This window comes from Lissotriton vulgaris, chromosome 12 (assembly GCF_964263255.1).
Source record: "Lissotriton vulgaris chromosome 12, aLisVul1.2, whole genome shotgun sequence".
NCBI lineage: Eukaryota > Metazoa > Chordata > Amphibia > Caudata > Salamandridae > Lissotriton > Lissotriton vulgaris.
Window position 1 is genome coordinate 126,895,181 of NC_141700.1, and position 21,364 is coordinate 126,916,544.

General features: G+C 43.9%; 1 protein-coding gene across 1 annotated transcript in view; it reads left to right on the forward strand.

Moving 5' to 3' along the window:
- NUP210L (nucleoporin 210 like) overlaps positions 1–21,364 on the forward strand; it is a 307,190-nt gene that overhangs the window by 276,612 nt on the left and 9,214 nt on the right. The window contains exons 37-38 of the mRNA XM_086945518.1: positions 2,431–2,635; positions 12,953–13,057. Coding sequence (XP_086801644.1) covers positions 2,431–2,635; positions 12,953–13,057 — 310 coding nt within the window. The remainder of the gene's footprint in view (positions 1–2,430; positions 2,636–12,952; positions 13,058–21,364) is intronic.

Genomic DNA, 21,364 nt, shown 5'->3' on the forward strand with positions numbered 1-21,364 from the left:
ATAGAACAGCTATAAGGACATGGTTACGAAAGCTGCAGACAGGCTCAGCTCATGCTAGAGCACCATCTCACATAAAACCAAGCACTCTGCCTTCAGGATTGTCAAGGCCGGATGTATGACGTTACAACGCATACTTTTACTCCGCATACCATTACAACGCGGTATTCACAACGCATACCATTACAACGCATAGCGCTTTGGGGTGCTGGATAGTGGTAAGTATAATTTACTATTCTAACTCCAGTCCCCGTGGACCCTAGGGAAGGTGTTGGATAGTAAATTAAACTTACCTCTTATCCTAGAGCGCCCCCCAGCGCAATGCGTTGTAATGGTATGCGTTGTAATGCCTGCGTTGTAGTGGTAGTGCGTTGTAAAAAATGCGTTGTAACAGGTGCATACCTTCAAGGCCTGTCATAGAAGTGACTTATAGGTATATATGTGTCTATATATAAGGGTAGATATAGGAATACTATATCTAAGCAAGGGGTGATTACATGACCTTGCCCAAGCTGAGTGATCAGCCTGTGGTGTCAGTTTAGATGGCCAGCCAGGGGTGGCATAATTCATGCTGCAGCCCCTGGTAGGCCTTGGATGCACCTATGCCCTGGGTACCTATGGTACACTATACAGGGGCCCACAAAGATGACCCAATACCCAATTAGGTATGTACCTAAAGTACATGGTATGAATGTAGAGAGAGAACAGCTGGGCTGTGGGTCTGGTTAGCAGGCCCACAGCCACACTAAAGTCGAAAAACTAGTGAATCACAGCAAAAAGTGGGGATGGCCATAGGAAGCAACCCTACTCTCCTACAACAGGAAGCAACATGCCAGAATTTAATATTACACAACCAGCCATAGTATAAGTTCTAAAAGGGCCACTCAGGAGTGGCTGAGGAGCAACCCATAGCAATGGATATTATATTAGCAGCCTCTAGTAATGGACTGCATACAAGCCACCATCTTCTGAGGGGTCCACCCTAAAACAGCAGAGGACCAACCTTTATGCAGCCAGTCTTAGTGTATGCTTGAGGAGTCCATGCAGGAGCCGAACAGGGTAAGCCATAATTCAGTGTGCTGCTGTGTAAGCCTACAAACTACAGCCAGGAGCATCAAAGGAGCAATCCTCACAAATGTATGTTTTACAACCAGCTTTGTTACATGCTCTAAAGCGATCATAGAGGAGCACATAAGTGCACCCCGTTAGCAGTGGATGATACTACAGCCAATTTGAGGGTGGCATGGAAAGTAGAAGTTACATTAGAAACATGAAAATGGAGTGACAGGAGGAGATATATTGAAACCAAGACAGGTGTTCTGGTTGTAGGTCATTCCAAGTCCTAGAAAGGCAAACAGCACTGTAAAACTCTTCACCCTTTACCTGGATGCTCAGGTTTGATACCTGGCAGAACGGATTATACGGAGTTATGTCAGGTGTGGGAGGGACCACGGTTGAAAAATAATTTGAAGGGCCTGCAAGTCCACAAACCAAGTAAATTCAGATCATAATACAACAAGGCAATTTAAAATAAACATAGCTGAATAGCACTTACAAAAAGCAGGTAATGGCCACTGGATTGCCAGCATCCGGTCGGCAATCACAGCCCTGCCTTTAGTCTTCATGGGTAAGCGACCAAGGTCCGGTAACCAGCTCAAGATGCCCTGAAAAATTGAATTGTGGCTGGCTCGACTCTAGCAGACTTTGAGCATGGGACATCTTAATTTTGATATCAATAACCAAGAAAAGATTCAAGGGTTGTGCAATATCTATATTTTACAAAGATAACTGTTCATGTCCACTAAGAATTAGGGCCCTAAATCTCTACTTATAGTCAGTTACAGTTTTAGCTCGTATAGATATATGCATTATTGAAGTGTCCATTAGTGTGAATGCCCTCTTGACCTGATCTATTTACTGTGTTATTGCTTATCAAAGCTTTGTAAGATCAACCAAAATTTAACCAAACGTCCCGTGAATGCCTGTGCGTGAAGGGGGTTGACAGTAGGGGAGGGAGCAGGTTAGATTGAGCCTGTTAGGTATGGAATGAGGAATATCATTAGAAGCAGATGAGTTACTTTTATTCTTGTTTCTGATTAGAATTACCTACTCTCAATTGAAGCGAGGAATCTAAAGACATCTAGATCTCATGCTGCTCTCAGCTCATTTGAGTTTTGGTCTGGTCTTCTGCTGCTCTGTTGAAGGATTTTGTGGAATGTGTTCCTTTGAGTTTGTCTATCTTCACAGGTGGCTTGGGTGAAGCTCCGGCTTTTCAACAATTGAAACATTAGTTGTCATAATGTAAACAATGTCTGTGAAGTATTTACAGTGTATTCTTGTCAGACCAGAATAGTGTGGGATTAACATGTGATCTGTTTAAAAGTCAGAGGAATGTGTTGTCCGAAGTCACTCTCTTTCTGCTTGTCCGGCTAGGTACAGTATGACTCTCCGGGGTTACTCGTGTCCACCGAGATGCCCTCAAATACTGTTCCTGGCATTATGGTCTACTGGGTTGAAGCAGTGAATCTCAGCTCCATCCTGTGGTCCCCGGTGCCGGTCTTTATTAACGTCTCTTGTGCGTTGACGGGCCAACTAGTGCAGTTGGAGGTGAAGGCTGTGAAGGAATCCGATATCAATGGTAAGCCTAATGTTGTCTGTGTAGTCTTGTAAAGTCACAGTTGTCTTCCACCGTATGAGAAGGATTCTCTCATGGACATGGCAACAACTTTTTCATTTCAGAATTATATGTGTTCTGTCTCTAAAATAAACCACAAAACAGAGGGTGGTTTTAAAATGTATTCCTGTAAATGTACATATTTGGCAGCAATATCTATGTCAGGACAATTTTCTTCTGCAACATAAAACATCTTTGGCCGTCTTTCTTTTGTGTTTCACCTGTTGTGTAAGCATAGGGAAGAACATGCTTGTGCAGAGTTACAGTAGTATGTAAATCCTGTACTAATATTGACCATGTGTAAAACACACTCTCAATAATAATTGTGACTTCTGCCCAACTCAGCACTGAGTTAGGCTGTCAGGATTCAAACTTTCTACACTTAGGTTGCACTCGCCATCTTCTGACTTGTAGATGTATGCTCACTGTGACCTATCATTGAGTGCTCCCACCAGTGGTTCACTTCCTTCACCTTTAAAGCAATCCTCAAATATGAATATTGTTCCTTTGCAAGTTAGCTATATCACCATACCCAATATATACCTTGATACTGTAAGCTAAATCTTTATAAACTTTACAGCTGGGCAATAATGCCACTTTGTAATTTAGATGCTCTTGCAATATGCTCAACATGTATCTTCCTGGACAAATCTCTTATACCAATATATACTTTGAATGTTTCTTTCGTTTAGTCCTAAATTCACTCATTTCTTTTTTATTCTAAAACACTTTATTTAAAACAAATCTACAAATGTGTTAAGCAAATTAAAAATAAGTTAGGCAAATTAAAATTAAACATCAAGAGAGCTAAGTCACAGGCTCAACATAGAAAGCGAGCAAAATCGTGGGAAATTAAGGAAGTTGAAGTTTAAAAAAAATACTAAGAACAAACAAGATCACCAAAAGAGTAGCCAACTAAAGTTGAAATAGTTTAGGCTAAAAAGTGACACCAAATGCTACCATAAAGAGCTTTGTCTTATATTAGGTGAAATGTGATTTGTTCTAGGCGAGCCAAAGAGGACATGTCAATCAGTTATCTGGAGATGGGTGTGACTGAAATTCAGCTCTTTAACAATAGTTTTTTTGTTTTTGCAATCATGGTGACTTTTATCAACCAAAGAAGCAGCTGTGCACAGGTGACAAATATGGAACAGCAAAAGTTTTGAAAAATCATACTAAAGGTCCTCCAACAATTTACTGTAGGCTCTCAAGAGTTCATTATAGATCTAGTTTGATTTTTCTAATTGGATGATGTTGTCATCTGGATCATGGACTAAATATCGACAACAAAAATATAGAATGGACAAAATATCAACATCAAAATATCGAAGATCAGAATATCGACACCCTATCTACAAGCAGGTAAGTACAAAAATATTGAAGCCAAAATATAGTTTGTAAAAAATATAGATTTTTTTAAATATGTTAAAAGTAATATTAACTTTAATAAATAATCAATATAATTAAATAAAACATACTTAAAATCAATTAAAATATATAAAAATTAATTAATAATATATGTAATGTCTAAAAATAAATTTACATCAGCGTTGGATAGTGGGAGGGAAAAAATACTATTCCCACTCCAGTGAGTGCAACAGTAGGGAAAGCGTTAGATAGCGGGAGGGTAAACATGACTATTCCCACTCCAGTGAGTGAAACAGTAGAGAAAGCATTGGATAGCGGGAGGGTAAAAATTACTATCCCTCTCCAGTGAGTGCAACAGTAGGGAAAGCGTTGGATAGCGTAGGGGTAAAAATTACTATTCCCTCTCCAGTGAGTGCAACAGTAGGGAAAGCGTTGGATAGCGGGAGGTAAAAATGACTATTCCCACTCCAGTGAGTGCAACAGTAGAGAAAGCGTTGGATAGCGTTGGGTTTAAATTACTATTCCCACTCCAGAGAGTGCAACAGTAAGGAAAGCGTTGGATAGCGTAGGGGTAAAAATTACTATTCCCACTCCAGTGGGTGCAACAGTAGGGAAAGCGTTAGATAGCGTAGTGGTAAAAATTACTATTCCCACTCCAGAGAGTGCAACAGTAAGGAAAGTGCTGGATAGCGTAGGGGGAAAATTACTAGTCCCACTCCAGAGAGTGCAACAATAGGGAAAGTGTTGGATAGCGTAGGGGCAAAAATTACTACTCCCACTCCAGAGAGTGCAACAGTAGGGAAAGCGTTGGATAGCGTAGGGGGTAAAAATTACAATTCCGACTCCATTAAGTGCAACAGTAGGGAAAGCGTTGAATAGCGTAGGGGTAAAAATTACTATTCCCACTCCAGAGAGTGCAACAGTAAGGAAAGCGTTGGATAGCGTAGGGGTAAAAATTACTATTCCCACTCCAGTGGGTGCAACAGTAGGGACAGCGTTAGATAGCGTAGGGGTAAAAATGACTATTCCCACTCCAGAGAGTGCAACAGTAAGGAAAGTGCTGGATAGCGTAGGGGGAAAAATTTGTATTCCCACTCCAGAGAGTGCAACAGTAGGGAAAGTGTTGGATAGCGTAGGGGTGAAAATTACTATTCTCACTCCAGTGAGTGCAACAGTAGAGAAAGCATTGGATAGCGGGAGGGTAAAACTTACTATCCCTCTCCAGTGAGTGCAACAGTAGGGAAAGCGTTGGATAGCGGGAGGGTAAAAATGACTATTCCCACTCCAGTGAGTGCAACAGTAGGGAAAGCGTTGAATAGCGTAGGGGTAAAAATTACTATTCCCTCTCCAGTGAGTGCAACAGTAGGGAAAGCGTTGGATAGCGGGAGGGTAAAAATTACTATTCCCATTCTAGTGAGTGCAACAGTAGGGAAAGCGTTGGATAGCGTAGGGCTAAAAATTACAATTCCCAATCCAGAGATTGCAACATTAGGGAAAGTGTTGGATAGCATAGGGGTAAAAATTACTATTCCCACTCAAGAGAGTGTAAGAGTAGAGAAAGGGTTGGATAGAGTAGGGGGTAAAAATTACAATTCCCACTCCATTAAGTGCAACAGTAGGGAAAGCGTTGGATAGCGTAGGGGTAAAAATTACTATTCCCATTCCAGAGAGTGCAACAGTAAGGAAAGCGTTGGATAGCGTAGAGGTAAAAATTACTATTCCCACTCCAGTGGGTGCAACAGTGGGGAAAGCGTTAGATAGCGTAGGGGAAAAAATGACTATTCCCACTCCAGAGAGTACAACAGTAAGGAAAGTGCTGGATAGCGTAGGGGGAAAAATTACTATTCCCATTCCAGAGAGTGCAACAGTAGGGAAAGTGTTGGATTGCGTAGGGGTGAAAATTACTATTCCCACTCCAGAGAGTGCAACAGTAGGGAAAGCATTGGATAGCGCAGGGGGTAAAAATTACAATTCCCACTCCATTAAGTGCAACAGTAGGGAAAGCGTTGGATAGCGTAGGGGTAAAAATTACTATTCCCACTCCAGTGAGTGCAATAGTAGGGAAAGTAATGATTTAATTTTTACATAAAAATACATTAATCATCAACACCAATAAAAAAATAGCTAAATTAATTACCAAGTAATAATTAGCAACCAATTAATTTCCAATACCAAAAATGTAATAAGTAATAAAACGATTACCAATTATTAATTAATTAGCAATACAGCAATTATCAATACACAAAAATAATTTCAATAATTACTTAATTACAATTAAATTTCTTCCCACCCTATTCCCCTATAAACTCACAACCCACTCCAAATAATAAATTAATACAATTAACATAATTATCAATTAATCAATAATTACCAATTAATAACAATTCATTACCAATTACTAATTAATTAACAATAAATTAATTATCAATACCAATAAATAATAATAAATATTTACTTAATTACAATTAAATTACTTCCTTCCCTATTCCCCTATAAACCCACAACCCGCAGAACTAAAACGCAAAATGTAATTAAAAATAATTAATAATTCCTAAAAATTCATATTTAATTTACTGTCATTAAATTACTTCCCACCCTATTCCCCTAAAAACCCACAACCCACTACAGAATTAAATAAAGCAAAAATACAAAAACATAACATTAATTACTAAAAAAAATAAACATACATTACAAAAATAATATACACTTTTAACACATATACTAACATACAAAACACTAAATAAAGTCGATATTATTAAAAATTCGATATATTTTTATGCCTATATTATGTACTTCGATATTTTGACCGTCGATATTACTTACCTGCATTTCGATATCATTAACCACTATATTATGTCCACAACACTTCTGGCCGTGATGGATAACATCAGAACACAGCCCTGATACTATTGGACCTCTCGGCGGCATTCAACACCGTATTACATAACCGGTTACTGGGAACCCTTGCAGCAAAAGGCATCCGGGAAAAAGCATTGGGATGGCTGCAATCATTTCTGCTAGACCGAACTCAATCAGTACGTATGGGTGACTTCTCATCCCCTCCCCGGAACATCAAGTATGGGGTCCCACAGGGGGCCTCATTAAGCCCAACGTTGTTTAATGTGTTTGTCTCCTCGTTGGCAGAGATAGGAAGAAAGTGGGGTGTCGATATCTGTTCTTATGTAGACGACACCCAGCTGATGATTACCTTGGATCAGAAAGATGACCCAAAGGATAGGTTATTAAACTGCCTCACCGAACTATCCAACTGGATGTATAGCCATTGTCTGAAGCTAAACGCAGATAAATCCGAAAAACATGCTGTTCGGTAGACATACACAGCTATGGGATAGAAGCTGGTGGCCCACAAACCTGGGTACCCCTCCCAGCCCGACAGTGACAGCAAGGAATTATGAGTGACACTGGACAACACCCTGTCCATGAAAACCCATGTATCAACAAGCTACGGCAAAGGCTTTGCATTATTGAAAATGCTCAGAAGAGTCTACCCTTGGATTCCTACCGAGTGCAGGAAGATCCTGGTCCAGTCATTACTGATGAGCAGGCTGGACTATGGAAACTCCCTATTTGTAGGTATGGCAGACTAACTTTTTGCCAAACTACAGGTCGTACAGAATGCTGCGGCAAAAGCAATCTGCAATAAAAGGAAATACGACCCAGCCAAGAGCTGCATCAGAGAGCTCCATTGGCTGCCAAAGAGACAAAGAGCCACTTTTAAAATGCTATGCATAACGCATAGAGCACTTTATAACACGGGCCCACATATTCTAAAAAATAAAATCAAATTTTATGTGCCATCTAGGAACCTACGGTCTCAGACAACAGCGAGAGCAAGAACTACCCGAGTAAAGAGAGCTAGGATGGGTGGACGGGCCTTCTCCCACCTAGCCGCAACCAACTGGAACGAGCTGCCCATGAACCTCAGGCTGACGGTTTATCACCTATCTTTTAGGAAGCAACTGAAAACCTTTCTCTTCCCCAAACCAGATTAAGACAAACCACTCTGTATTAGCCTACCGCCCACCACAGACATTATAGCGCCGTGATATCCTACTCAGGATGATTGTTTGCACTTTATAAGCAACATTAACATTAACATTCGATATTATGTCCATTCTATATTTTGACTTCAATATTCTGTCCGTTCTATATTTTTGATTCGATATTGTGTCTAGTTACCATTGTCATCTGATACCAATTTGCAAATCCTGCTAGCTGAAATGTAGTCAATAGTAGGAACAGTAAGAACACACAATGCTTACTTCAGTAAGATTTGCAAACAACTGACTTACACAATGGTTGGAGGTCCAAGCTCAAGTTGAGATAATTCACATCTGGTAGGTAGGAAGAATGTAATCCAACCTTCGAGTAGGAGGTTTTGATTCTTGTCAGTTGGTTGACCGATTAATAAATGGCCTCAGACATTCTTGGTAGTCTGGTGGAATTTGGAGTATTTTAATTTTATTTCTTAATTATCCTAGAGTGAAGCAATGCTCAACAGCCTGGGCTTCAGCGTGAGCTTAGAAGATACTTATCAAACCTCCAGACAAGTACCTTTCACTGACACCAATAATGTACTTTGTATTTAAGTTTCCTCAAAAGTGAGAATTATTTTCAATTAGCCGGCATTGGGGATAAAGGATTCATTAGCGACCCTGTCAGGAGTTTTCAAATCAGCATGGTCAGCTAATAGAATGATGATATTACCTAATTTCAAGAAACTCCAAAACTCTCTTTGGAATAGGGAACTTTATGCCATTTAAAAGAGAAAGGTCCCTGGCTTGCAAAACTCCTAATGAGTTTCAAATCTTGCTGTTCCCACCACCTATATAATTTGTTTTTACAAAGAACACAACAATTTATAAACTTTTTGCTCAAAGGCTGAGATTAAGCTTTTACCATCAAAGTAATTGTCATTCCACTTGCTTCATTTAAAGCGAGAGAGTGGAGGGGATATATTCTATAGACTTTTTGACACCAATAGTCCAGTATATTGCCTCTATATAGATTTTCATTGGAATTCTGGCTACTTATTTACTGGTGCAATGTCTACACAGGCATGTGAGGTGTCAGAGAATATTTTGTAATATAGATGCACAACTCCATGTGTTGTCCTAGATATTACCACCAGTTCCCACATATTACAGTCCTTATTTCTGCAGCTAATGTGGTTGAACACAAAATTACCAACATGTATGCTAACATCTGTAATTTTTGTCCTGGGTTCCTCAGTGTCTACTTGTGGCATTTGCCACCAGTACTGTATGTATCTTATTTCCCTGCTCCTCCATAGGCTTTTATTTTCGAGGGCTGCTAGCTCAGTTGGTAACATCTTTCAGAAGCTGATCCTTAAAGACTATGCATGGGATTTTGTTTTGCGACCTGCAAATCCTGTGAACACTTGCAGTTGGTGTACTCTTCTTACAGGAAGAATGCTTAAGAATCTTCTTCAATGTGGGCGACATCTTTGCTATCTGTTTCCACAGCGAGTGTCTGCACTGAGTTCCACTGATGTAAGAGGTGAGAAAACCTCTTTTCTCACAAGCCCCTAGTCCTAGCTTTCCTACACTTGTGCCCATGCCCACCACTGCAGAAAAAACGCTGGGAGTTAATAAAGGTACTCTCACACTCAGGGGGGTTCACCAATAGGCACCCACAAACCTTATCAATCCTCGATTACCAAGTGCAAAAGGAATGCGAACGTCCATGGTCCAATTGGATTTCACAGGAAATTCTTTCTTCCCATTTGAAATAATCAGTTAACAGATGGCTAGAAAGCTGAAACTGCTTCATTATTCCTGTCCCAAGCAATTCATGTCAACAAATCTGTTGGTGTTTTTGAAGGAGTGCCTTCTCCTGTGCCTGCACATTTACATGTCCACTCTCAACAGAACGGTAGTGGTCTGCCAATCATGAGATTCAGCTAGATACATTTTCCACTTGGCAGCAGTTCAGGAGCAGTACTAGGTCCTATCACTGGAATTTGTGAACATGTTTTGTGAATTCTAGATCACCCTGTCAGTTTGCCCATTCATGCCGATTTTAGCAAGTTATGTAAAGTCAATTTTGAAGGTTCTAAAATTTCAATTTGACGAGACATTTTCATGCACCGCCACTCGTGTTTGCCTATTAAGAGGCTACATCCACTTTAGGAATTTAACTTTTACAATGGAAGATCACCAGCAGTTGCATCAGTGAAGAGACTAAGAGGATTTTTTGTAGCATTCTATACAGTACTAGTTGAGTCAAGGGTTAGGCTCTTAAAAAAGCTACTGCACAAGAAAAAGAGCTGGCCAACTACACTAGAGAAATGAGTTCACCGTAGAATTCTAGCTGAAGTTCTGCACAGATCCAGGGAAAGGATTTAACAGGAATAGGGATAGAAGATTACCTGTCCTTTCTTGAATCTGGGGCAGACTCAAAGATTCTAGGTAAAGGTTTGCAGTGAACAGAAGAGAGGAGGTTGACTGCCTTCCTTGCCATTAACATGCCATACCAGCTCAGGAACGAAGGCCCAGCTTTCGTGAAGAATAATGTCCGATGGACAGATTTCTGACCATACAGGCAATCCCTTGGCCACTCCCAGCACCATTGCAAGGGAGGCGTTCACCCGAACTGAACAATCCAACTTTTAAAATGCATGCACCAAACTTTCTCCTGGATTTCTGCATTTCAGTATGTGGAACACAACTTGCAATGGGGTAATAATAACATTGTAAACTATGCGATTTAACCTTTAGTAGTGGAAAGACTTTTTTGTACAACGTTATAACACTGCCTGGATATATTTTGTGCAGTTTTAGTGTTACCTTTATCCTACTTCATGCTACTACTTGGCTTCGCTCACCCGAGAGTCAGTGCCTAAAAAAGGTGGTGCTTGTCATTCATCGAGCTTGCAGTAGAATCTGGTACCTGAGGATCCATGGTTGAGACAGTACATATTACAAATATGGCCGAGTTCCTAGGTCCCAGGAGAAGTGCTTTGATATGGATCTCCTATGTTAACTATTTTCCACTTTGGTTTTGAACTCACCATATGTACCTGATCCCGTTGACTGGCCCATCAGTGCTATATATATCTGGCAGAGCGGATTGAAGTCTGTGACTCCCTTGGGGCGATGAGAGCTTACAGGAGTGCCGAAGAGGACTTCCTTGGGAGCGTGTTTGCTCGTCCAGCCTTTAGTGCCGCAGTTTATAAATTGTAACTGTGTTCTTAGGAAATATAGGAGCATGTGGAGTAAGGCATAATAGTTTATGAATGTCCACAAATCAATAGGGGCTAAATATTGTAAGAGTTTGCCCAAAACTGGTAACCATGCTTCGATGCACTTAGCAATCCATCTGCTCATGGTGTAGGAGTAATCAATCAATCAATCATATCATTTGTAAAGCGCACTACTCACCCGTGAGGGTCTCAAGGCGCTGGGGTGGGGAATGCTGCTACTGCTCGAAAAGCCAGGTCTTGAGGAGTTTTCTGAAGGTCAGCAGGTCTTGGGTCTGCTGTAGATGGATGGGGAGGGTGTTCCAGGTCTTTGCGGCGAGGTGGGAGAACGATCTGCCGCCTGAGGTCGCTCTTCGGAAGCGGGGGACTGTAGCGAGGGCGAGGTCGGCGGAGCGGAGCCTGCGGGTGGGGGTGTAGAAGCTGAGTCGTCTGTTGAGGTACGTTGGTCCGGTGTTGTGGAGTGCCTTGTGTGCGTGGGTGAGGAGCTTGAGTATGATGCTCATAAAGGTTTTGCAAGATATTCTGTAGTAGGAAACCTGTCAGTGGCCTCCGTGAGATCTCATGGAACCTGAGAGCCGAACTGGGATCATTGGGCCAGCACGAATAAAGCACTAAGCAGTCGTTTACAGGTGCAGCACTTAAAAATGTATAAAAAGGAGCCGACCAGGACGAAGCAACAAACAAAAGTGGGTAGACATACTGTTTAAGGGACCTATGCAAAACGCAGCATTCATTTTCCATTTTTAAAATTATTTTAAGTATTTGGCACTTCTGTGTTTTTGGTTTCAGTGTTCTGCACGTCTGCTTCATAAGTTTACCCATTACTGCTTTCCAGCATCATGTTCTTATCAATGTAATCTGCATGGCAGTCTTAAGTTGCACCACTCATCTTCTGGGTCTCAGCTCGACAGACGTCCAGGTTTGATTGATTTGATATTTGTAAAGCGCATCTCTTGCTTGAGGGAGTCTTGGTGCTACAGAAACGATTGTAACTGCAGAGCTGATACTAGTTATGGCCATTGCCCAGATGACTCCTAGTCCTGGGAGAAGAGCCATGTCTTCAGGGCCTTTCTGAAAACGAGTAAGGAGGGGACGGCTTTTAGTGTCAGTGGTAGGCCGTTCCAGAGGACAGCTGCCGGCCTGAAAAAAGCTCTCTTAAAAGGAGGAATTGTCAGGTTCACAGCAGAGCCTGAGCGGAGAGTCCTCCCTGGGATGTACCATTTGAGCTTCTCCTGAAAACGGACTGGCCCCAGTGCATGCAATGATGTGGATGCCAGGCAGAGAGCCTTAAATCTGACACGTTGTCTGACTGGTAGCCAGCGGAGTTTCTGGATGGCTCCCCAGGCTGATTCATATTTAGAGATTTTAAAGAGAAATCGTGCAGCTGCATTCTGCAGCATCTGAAGCCTTTTTCATGGGACCTACGGCAAGATTGAGATAAAAGCTATTACTGTAGACGATCCTCGAAAGTACTAGTGCAATGACTACTGTTTTCAGAAGCTCAGGTGGCAGCAATTTTTTAAGGTTGGACAACTTACAATAAAGAACACTTCCTATTGTGCTTACTGCCTCCAGTATCTCTTGTTGCATCATAAAAGCCCCCCACCCTGATGATAACGTACATTTTCTGTCACACAGGGAACATAACCTGTGTGTTTTTGTTGTTACAGGCCAATGTGGCGATGATGGCTACTTGCTCCAGCTTGCCGGATCCAGTCAAATGCTGTCCTTTATGCTGTTTGCTGGTCTTGCATTGATAGCCGCTATCTTCCTTGGTGAGAACACTGTATGCAATGTCTCCACTGACACTATATTTACCACTTTTACATCCAAAGAAAACACTGATTTACCAGCCTCACCCACCTGAGGAACACCCCCCCCACACCATATTGTACTTGTCTTGTCAGCATTCTTCAAGCAGTGTGCACCTTTCTAACGTTGAAGTGATGTAGACCACTATTACATATTTTTGTACTGCATTTATTTAGCATTTCACACCCCTGATATGATTTTAAAGTAATGTGTTCGATGAACAGCACACTGCGCTGTTGGCTATGCCTGGCTGAAATAGTGCACGTTTGTTTCTTTGTGTGGGATGGCCAGGGGCTTGCTCTTTTTGTGTTGTGTGTTACTGCTGATGGGTATATAATCGGTATAAAAGGGGGTGGTGATGGACGGAGCATCTGAATCAATCAAACACTCACACCCAGTCAAAAGATCTGGGTTTAATCCATCACCGTTCTTTAGCCCACTCTGCCACCCCAGTTCAGACATGCTATATGCAAATCAGTCTGACCCTGTGCCTCATGGGAACAGTCCAGCCCGAACTGCCAAGCCATGTCTTCCATGGACCGGAAACAAGCTTCCGAGGACCGGTTTCTGGCATTCCAGCCGTCTTCAGCCCGGCTTGCTTGAATCCAGTGGCAAAGTGAGCAAGGGACTCACGTCTGAGCCTACCCTGCCACAGTTATGGCGGCCAAAAGCGGTACAAAAGGGGGTGGTGATGAGGAGTGAGAGATGGAAAGGACTGGACTTTAAAGCTTATGTTTTTTTGTGTGGTTGGGAGAATATGGGCATTCACAGCCCTAAAACCTGCAGTGATAAAAGGCAGAAACGTATATCACTGAAGGCTAATGATATAATTAGTTCTATATGGAATTCCCTGAAAAGACTATAAAGTTGATTGTTTGACATATATGTTTATAATGGTTTTGCCTTAAAAAGTTAAGACATCCTCAAGTTAAGGCGCTACCTTCACCTCCAGTCCTAACACTTCCCCTCCTCAACTTTTATTGCGGTTCTTTCTTGCCTGATAACATTTTTGCTTATAAAAGTGTGACTATTTTAGGATGGTGTTACACTATTGAGCATTGCAAAAATTGTGGGTGCCTGGTGGTTGGCCTATTGGTGTATACTGGTGTTGGTTCGGTCGTACATTGGTAGATGTGTGCTTGTACAGTGGTGTATGATGCTAGTTGTGCTGCTCTAAAACTGTGACAGTGTGAATGTATAATGGTAGCTGTCAAATTTATTTTTACTCAAACACACTTGCAGTGTGATATATTGGAGCCTATCTGTTATGTTTATAAAAGGGTGTAGTGATCTGATCTTGCAGTCCCACTGTATGGCATTCGTAAATGCCGGTAGTGTGGGTATATGATAGCTGTGGTGTTAGCATATGATGGTGTATGTTGCTATACTATAGTTGTTGTGAATGTGTACTATTGTTTAGATGTACAAAGATCAGTGTGTTCCAAATAATGCTTTTAATAAGCACATGTTTGTGGCTGTGGACAATTGACAATGGTTATATAGGAGTATGTTGCTGGGTATGGGCATATACATGTAGTCATGTGGTTATATAATAGTCGTTCTGTGTGTTGATTTAATGGTATTTGTGTGCAGAGATAATGATTGGTACTTCTGCGGTCATGCATAAAGACATGTTGATGGCTGTATGATATTCTGTTAATTGTTGATCATGTGCACATCCTGCTAGAAGTTTTGAGGCTGATACAACACAGGTAACATTCAGATTTAGAGTTAATAAAAAGAACAGTAAAGAGAGACTAGGCTTTGACTAGATAACAGAGTCCAGGCAGTTATCGGTTAAGTAGCCACATCTGCAGGAGTTTCCTAAAACTCAACAGATTAGATGCTTGAACCAAACTTGGAGAGAGCTCCTCATTTTTGCAGCCCTACTGAAAAGCGCCAGACATCAAGAGTAGAAGCACATGTTGTAGGTTCCTCGATTAACTGAACTTTGTTGCCAGAAAAACAGGGCATTTGGAACGGATATCTCTGCGGGTTAGCAAGCTGGCTTTAAAAAGAAGTCTGTTACAGACAACCAATGTATAAATTAAATTTAGGTGAAATGTAGGATGAGGCCTAAAATCAGGCGTTCCGTGGCATTGAAACTAACTGCAGTCTGTGAAGGAATTTTCTATGTGCAACTAGGTAAATAGCAGCACCATAATCCAAGTAAGATTGTAGTATTGATTAATTAATGTTCAGTGGATGCAGGTATGAGGTGGTTATGCCTTGAGTTATAGTAGGGGGTTTGGCCATATCAGTATATCGCCCTCCGGGGCCCGCCACAAAATTTAAAACTGCCCTATTGGAGTCTATTTGCACGTTTGCTATGGGCACAGCTAATTTTAGCATTCTAGGTGATCTTAATTTGCACTTCGATCTTATGCAAGACACTGAAATCTGCAGTTTGCTTGCGAACTTGGCCGCGTGCCAACTAAATCAATTGGTCCCTGGTTCTACCCACTTAGCTGGCCATCTGTTAGATCCTATCTTCTCAAACATTCTTTCTGCAACGGTGGAGACCCCTAAACCCATTGGTTGGTCGGACCACTCGTTGGTAGCAATGTCCTTCCCTGCCATTGAGACCCTTGATAAGACCATAAATTGAGGCTGGGGGATTTTCACGCGTTCCTTGCTACTACCCCCCCTCCCTTCCCCCCCTCGGAACCTTACAACGATGCAGGCTATAGATCATTTTGCAATTGGATCACCCAAGGGCTGGATTCCCTTATTCCAGCGAAATGGTCTAAAGGCCGCACTTCGGACGCCAGCCGCACTGTGGAAAGCGTGTAAGAAATCAGAGCGCGAGAGGAGAAAGGACTACGACCCAATGAAAAAAGAAAGGCAATTTGGCCGTGGTCAAACACTATCACAGAACTATTTGTACTGTTCGAGCGGCTTATTATGCCAATGAAATAAAGCTTAGCCCTAATCCGGCCAAATGCATTTTCAAGATCCTTAAAGACCTTAAGGTAAGGAAAAATTCTGTCTCTGTGATTTTATCTGAGCAGCAGTGCGAGGACCTGGCTACTTTTTTTGTTGATAAAGTGCGCACCATCTATTGGTCCTCCTCACAAGGGTCTTCTTCTCCTCCTACAGCTCTTTGTGGATCCCCGCCACAGCACTCTCTGATAGCTATCCCCAGCATCTCGTAGGAAGAGTTTACTCGGTTGAGTAGAAAAGTTAAATCTGGCTCTCCGGCCGATCCTTTAAAACCTGTCCAGTTTAGGGACTCGCTCACTCTCTTCCTGGCCCCTTTGTTGCAGGTAGTTAACACTTCTTTTTTCCACAGTGGTGGTCCCGGTGCCGTGGAAACAGGCGAGGGTATCTCCTATACTTAAAAAACCTTCGCTTGACCCGGCAAAACTGGAAAACTTTTGTCCAATATCTCTCCTCCCCTGGGTATCTAAGATTGCAGAGGTGCATGTCAATAACACACTAATGAGTTTCCTGAGCACCAATAACATCTTGGATCCATCTCAAAATGGTTTCCGCCCTGGTCACAGCATGGAGACTGCTCTCCTGGCTGTGACAGAACATCTGCGGACCATTCTTGATTCCGGTCAGACAGCGGCACTGATCCTGCTCGATCTGAGTGCCACATTTGATACGGTCTCGCATGGGATTCTGTTACAGCGTTTGGAGGAAGCTGGTGTGGTGAGCCTGGCACTGGAATGGTTCAGATAGTTTCTGACCGAAAGATCCTTCCAAGTGTCGCCCCCTCCCCCCGTTTCTCTCTCAGGCTCATTCCATCGATCAGGGGGTGCCTCAGGGCTCTGCATTGAGCCCCATATTGTTTAATTTGTATGGTCAGCCTCTTGCAACGGTGGCCAGGCACTGGGGCCTCACCATGGTCTCGTATGCAGATGATACGCAGCTGGAGGTGGCCCTTACAGATGGTTCCACATTGGATACTTCTAGGTTTAAGAGTGGCCTGGCTGCCGTTGCAGAGTGGATGACTATAAATTGCCTCCAGCTAAACGCTAATAAAACAGAGGTTCTATTAGTGGGGAAGAACACAAGCTTGTGGAGTGAGCAATGGTGGCCGAACGTTCTTGGTAACACCCCCACCCCTAAGTCGGTGGTTAAGAACCTGGGGGGATGGATGGATTCCACCCTTAGTTTTCAAGACTATCTTGACTTGATTACGCTAGTTCTCTCCTGTTGGGGGCTAATCAGGCTGAGGTTATGCGGTTGCAGCGTGTTCAGAATGCTGCCGCTAGAGCTCTGTTGGGACTCCCACGTTCTTGCCCCTCTGCTGGTGCTATCCGGAGGCTTCACTGGCTACCTATGGCTAAGCGAATTCAATTCAAGACGCTGTGTCTATCTTTTAAGATCTTGAAGCTTGCCTCGCCCAGCCTGTTAACTAACCTGACCACCCCGTATGTCCCTACTCACCAGCTGTGCTCCTTGGGGCAGCATCTGGCCAGAGTTCCCCGTGTGAAGCGCCTGCGTGCCGGGGGTCGGACTTTTCGCTGCCTAGCAGCCAAGTTATGGAACTCTCCAGATCCGCAGGATGGAACGTCTGCTGGACTTTAGGAAAGCAATAAAAACGTTCCTCCTTCCCTCTGCCTAGTCTTTTTCTGGTGCCTTACTGTCCTGGTCCCTAGCCCTGATCCTCTGACCCTGGCAACGCTGTGAAACCTCTTTGCTGGTGCAGCTGTGCGCTATAGAAATCCAGATTACAATAACAATTCGATGTAGTTAGTAGATTAACGAAATTGTGCAGTGCAGCATGTCACCTTGCTGCACAGCATGACAGGGAAAAGGCAGGAATGCGCTGTATGCAAGTCAATACGGCACATTCCTCCCTTATTTCCGCAGTGCTGGCACGTTTTTGGCAGCCTAACGCCAATGCAGGCTCTGCTGCACGCTGGATTGTTTTTGTGCATGAAGAGACACCTTCCTGCTCAAAAACATTACTGAGAGCCATATTCCTTTCAGAAAGAGAAACTAACGAGGGGAAATTAAGATATTTTCCTTCGTTACGGCTCTCCTGGGAAGGCATATCTTTTAGGCACATTCCCAGGTGTACCAATTCTGGTATATCTGAAAATGCGTCCAAATCCATGGTAGTTGTGGGGGACACCCATGGAACACCTTCCCAGGGCACAGTAAGGCACTGTATCGATTTGTGCTGCGTTGCTTTACTCCAGATTTTATGGCCACTCGGCTGCATGTGGCTTTGCATGGTTTCATAAATCTCACTTCGGGGTTGCACCATGCAAACAAGACATAAAACAAGTTATAAATATGTCCCCTAATGCTTTATGTTATGTACAGTTTTATTTTTTTGTTTCAGCTGGAGTGTGATGCAACTAATACTGCATGTTGAGGGTGGGAGTTAAGTTTGAGACATAAAGTAAAGGTGGCACCTCGAAAAATTCTCTCTTTTTAAAAATGGTGAAACCACCAAAAACTCTAACTCCCTTCCAGCTTTAATTATTTTTGAGCATTTCCTTCGTTTTAGTTTTTGGAGATTTTTTTTCTGGGGAAAAATAGCTTTATCTCATATCACGACCCTGCCAAATTAAGTCAACCGTAACTCACATCCACGCTAATATCTGAGAACCCTTACATTTGAAATATTTGACCATGTACCTAAGATCTTATAGAAACATTATAGAGGACTGCTAAATGCTTGGCTGTGTGTGTGTCTCAGCATATACGATGTGTATGTAGAATGGTGGCTGCTTAAATGCCCGATGGTCAGAGGGTTCGCATATAATGGTGGCTATTTGGGGCTGGATGTTTGTACACATTTGGATAGTATGGGCATACGATTGTGACTCGTGATTGTTTGATAGGGTGCATAGGAACCTGTATTTTTTCCACATTTAAGAATCCAGATTCTGTAGCTGAAAAGGCGCCACCCTCTTGATCTCAAGTATGATGATATGCACTACAGTTAGAACCAAATCTTTTCGCAAAACATAGCAACTATTTATTGCTTTTTCACAGCATCAGAAAGGTCAGGACAGATTTACAGCAAGGTTTGCCAGGTTTTAAGGAAATAGGGTGCTTTATATGTTGTATTGTGTGATACACTACCATCCCCCTTAGGGCCAGGCAGGTTTCATTTGTCAAACCTTTAGCTCAACCCTGGGTAGTTGTGACCCTGAGCAGTCAGACTGACACAAAGGAACAAGGGCAAAACATATAAACAGCACCAAAACAATTGAAGAAAGCAACAAGACACTTAGTAAATCTGACACCAATTTATAATAGACTAGATTTAGTACTTTTAGACTTCAAAATGAAAAAGATTTACTGGAGGGTTCCTGAGATTTAGATTTTAAAAGGTATAATAATTCACATTTCAGTTAACCGCGAACATGCATTGGCCCATCCAACAAATTTGACACTAACTTTTTCATGAAAAACTTGGGTATGTATCAATGCGCTTAATTAGATTTACTTTAGGAGACCAACTCCTGGCAGGGAGCCAGTCGGGGGGACAAACAAGGTCTACAGAAACAGTTAACTCCTCACGGAAAACAGTCTCCAGTTCAGTTCCAGTAGCAGTGCCCACTTTGCTTTACTTTACGTGGTGGTGGAACTGGCGGTGGTGGTGGTTGATTTGGTGGTGGACTTGGTGTACATGAAGGTGGTGGAGGTGGCTGACGTGATGGTTGCTGATGTGGTGGTGATGCATGTGGTGATGCATGTGGTGATGGACGTGGTGGGCATGGACGATGTGGTGGTGGACGTGGTGGACATGGTGGTGGTGGTGGACGTGGTGGTGGTGGTGGACGTGGTGGGCAAGGTGATGGTGGTGGTGGGGATGGTGGACGTGGTGGGGTGGTAGATGTGGTGGGGGTGGTAGACGTGGTGGATGTGATGAGGGACATGGGGGTGGTGGACATGGTGGGGTGGTGGACATAGTGGTGGTGGACATGGTAGGGGTGGTGGACATGGTGGGGGTGGGGGTGGTGGACATGGGGCTGGTGGTGGACGTGGTGGTGGATGTGGTGGTGGACAATGTGGTTGTGGTGGCTGACATGGAGGTGGCTGATGGGGTGGTGGCTGACATAGTGGCTGACAATGTGGTGGACGTGGTGGTGGTGGTGGCAGTGGACGTGGTGGTGGCAGTGGACGTGGTGGTGGCAGTGGACGTGGTGGCGGCAGTGGACGTGGTGGCGGCAGTGGACGTGGTGGGGGCAGTGGACGTGGTGGGGGCAGTGGACGTGGTGGTGGCGGCAGTGGACGTGGTGGTGGCGGCAGTGGACGTGGTGGTGGCAGTGGACGTGATGGTGGACATGGTGGTGATGGTGGACATGGTGGGGATGGTGGTGGCAGTGGTGGTGGTAGTAGTTGGCGTGGTGGAGGACATGGTGGTGGTGGACGTGGTGGGGTGGTGCATGTGGTGGGCGTGAAAACAGTCTCCAGTTCAGTTCCGGTAACAGTGCCCGCTTTGCTTTACTTTACGTGGTGGTGGATGTGGTGGTGCTGGTGGCTGATGTGGTGGTGGACATGGTGGTGGACGTGGTGGTGGTGGCAGACGTGATGGTTGCTGATGTGGACGTGGGGGTGATGGATGTGGTGGACATGGACGATGTGGTGGAGGTGGACATGGTGGTGGACATGGTGGTGGACGTGGTGGTGGTGGATGTGGTGGACATGGTGGTGGTGGACGTGGTGGGCATGGGGTGGTGGATGTGGAGGGGTGGTAGACGTGGTGGATGTGATGGGGTGGTGGATGTGGTGGGGGACATGGGGGTGGTGGACATGGTGGGGGACATGGTGGGGGTGGTGGACGTGGTGGTGGACATGGGGTTGGTGGACATAGTGGTGGTGGTTGATGTGGTTGTGGTGGCTGACATGGTGATGGATGTGGTGGTGGCTGATGGGGTGGTGGTGGCTGACGAGGTGATGGACATGATGGTGGACGTGGTGGTGGCATGAGGGTGGATGTGCTGGTAGACGTGATGGATGTGGTGGTGGCTGATGTGGTGGTGGTGGTGGTGTTGTGGTGGACGTGGTGGTGGTGGACGTGGTGGTGGATGTGGTGGGGTGGTGGACGTGGTGGTGGTGGACGTGGTGGTGGTGGATGTGGAGGGGTGGTGGACGTGATGGTGGATGTGGAGGTGATGGATGTGGTAGGGTGGTGGGTGGACATGGTGGTTGACATGGGGTAGTGGACGTGGTGGTGGGGATGGATATGGTGGTTGTGGACGTGGTGGTGGTGGATGAGGTGGTGGTTGTGGAGGTGGTGGATGAGGTGGTGGATGTTGTGGTGGACATGGGGTGGTGGACATGGTGGGGTGGTG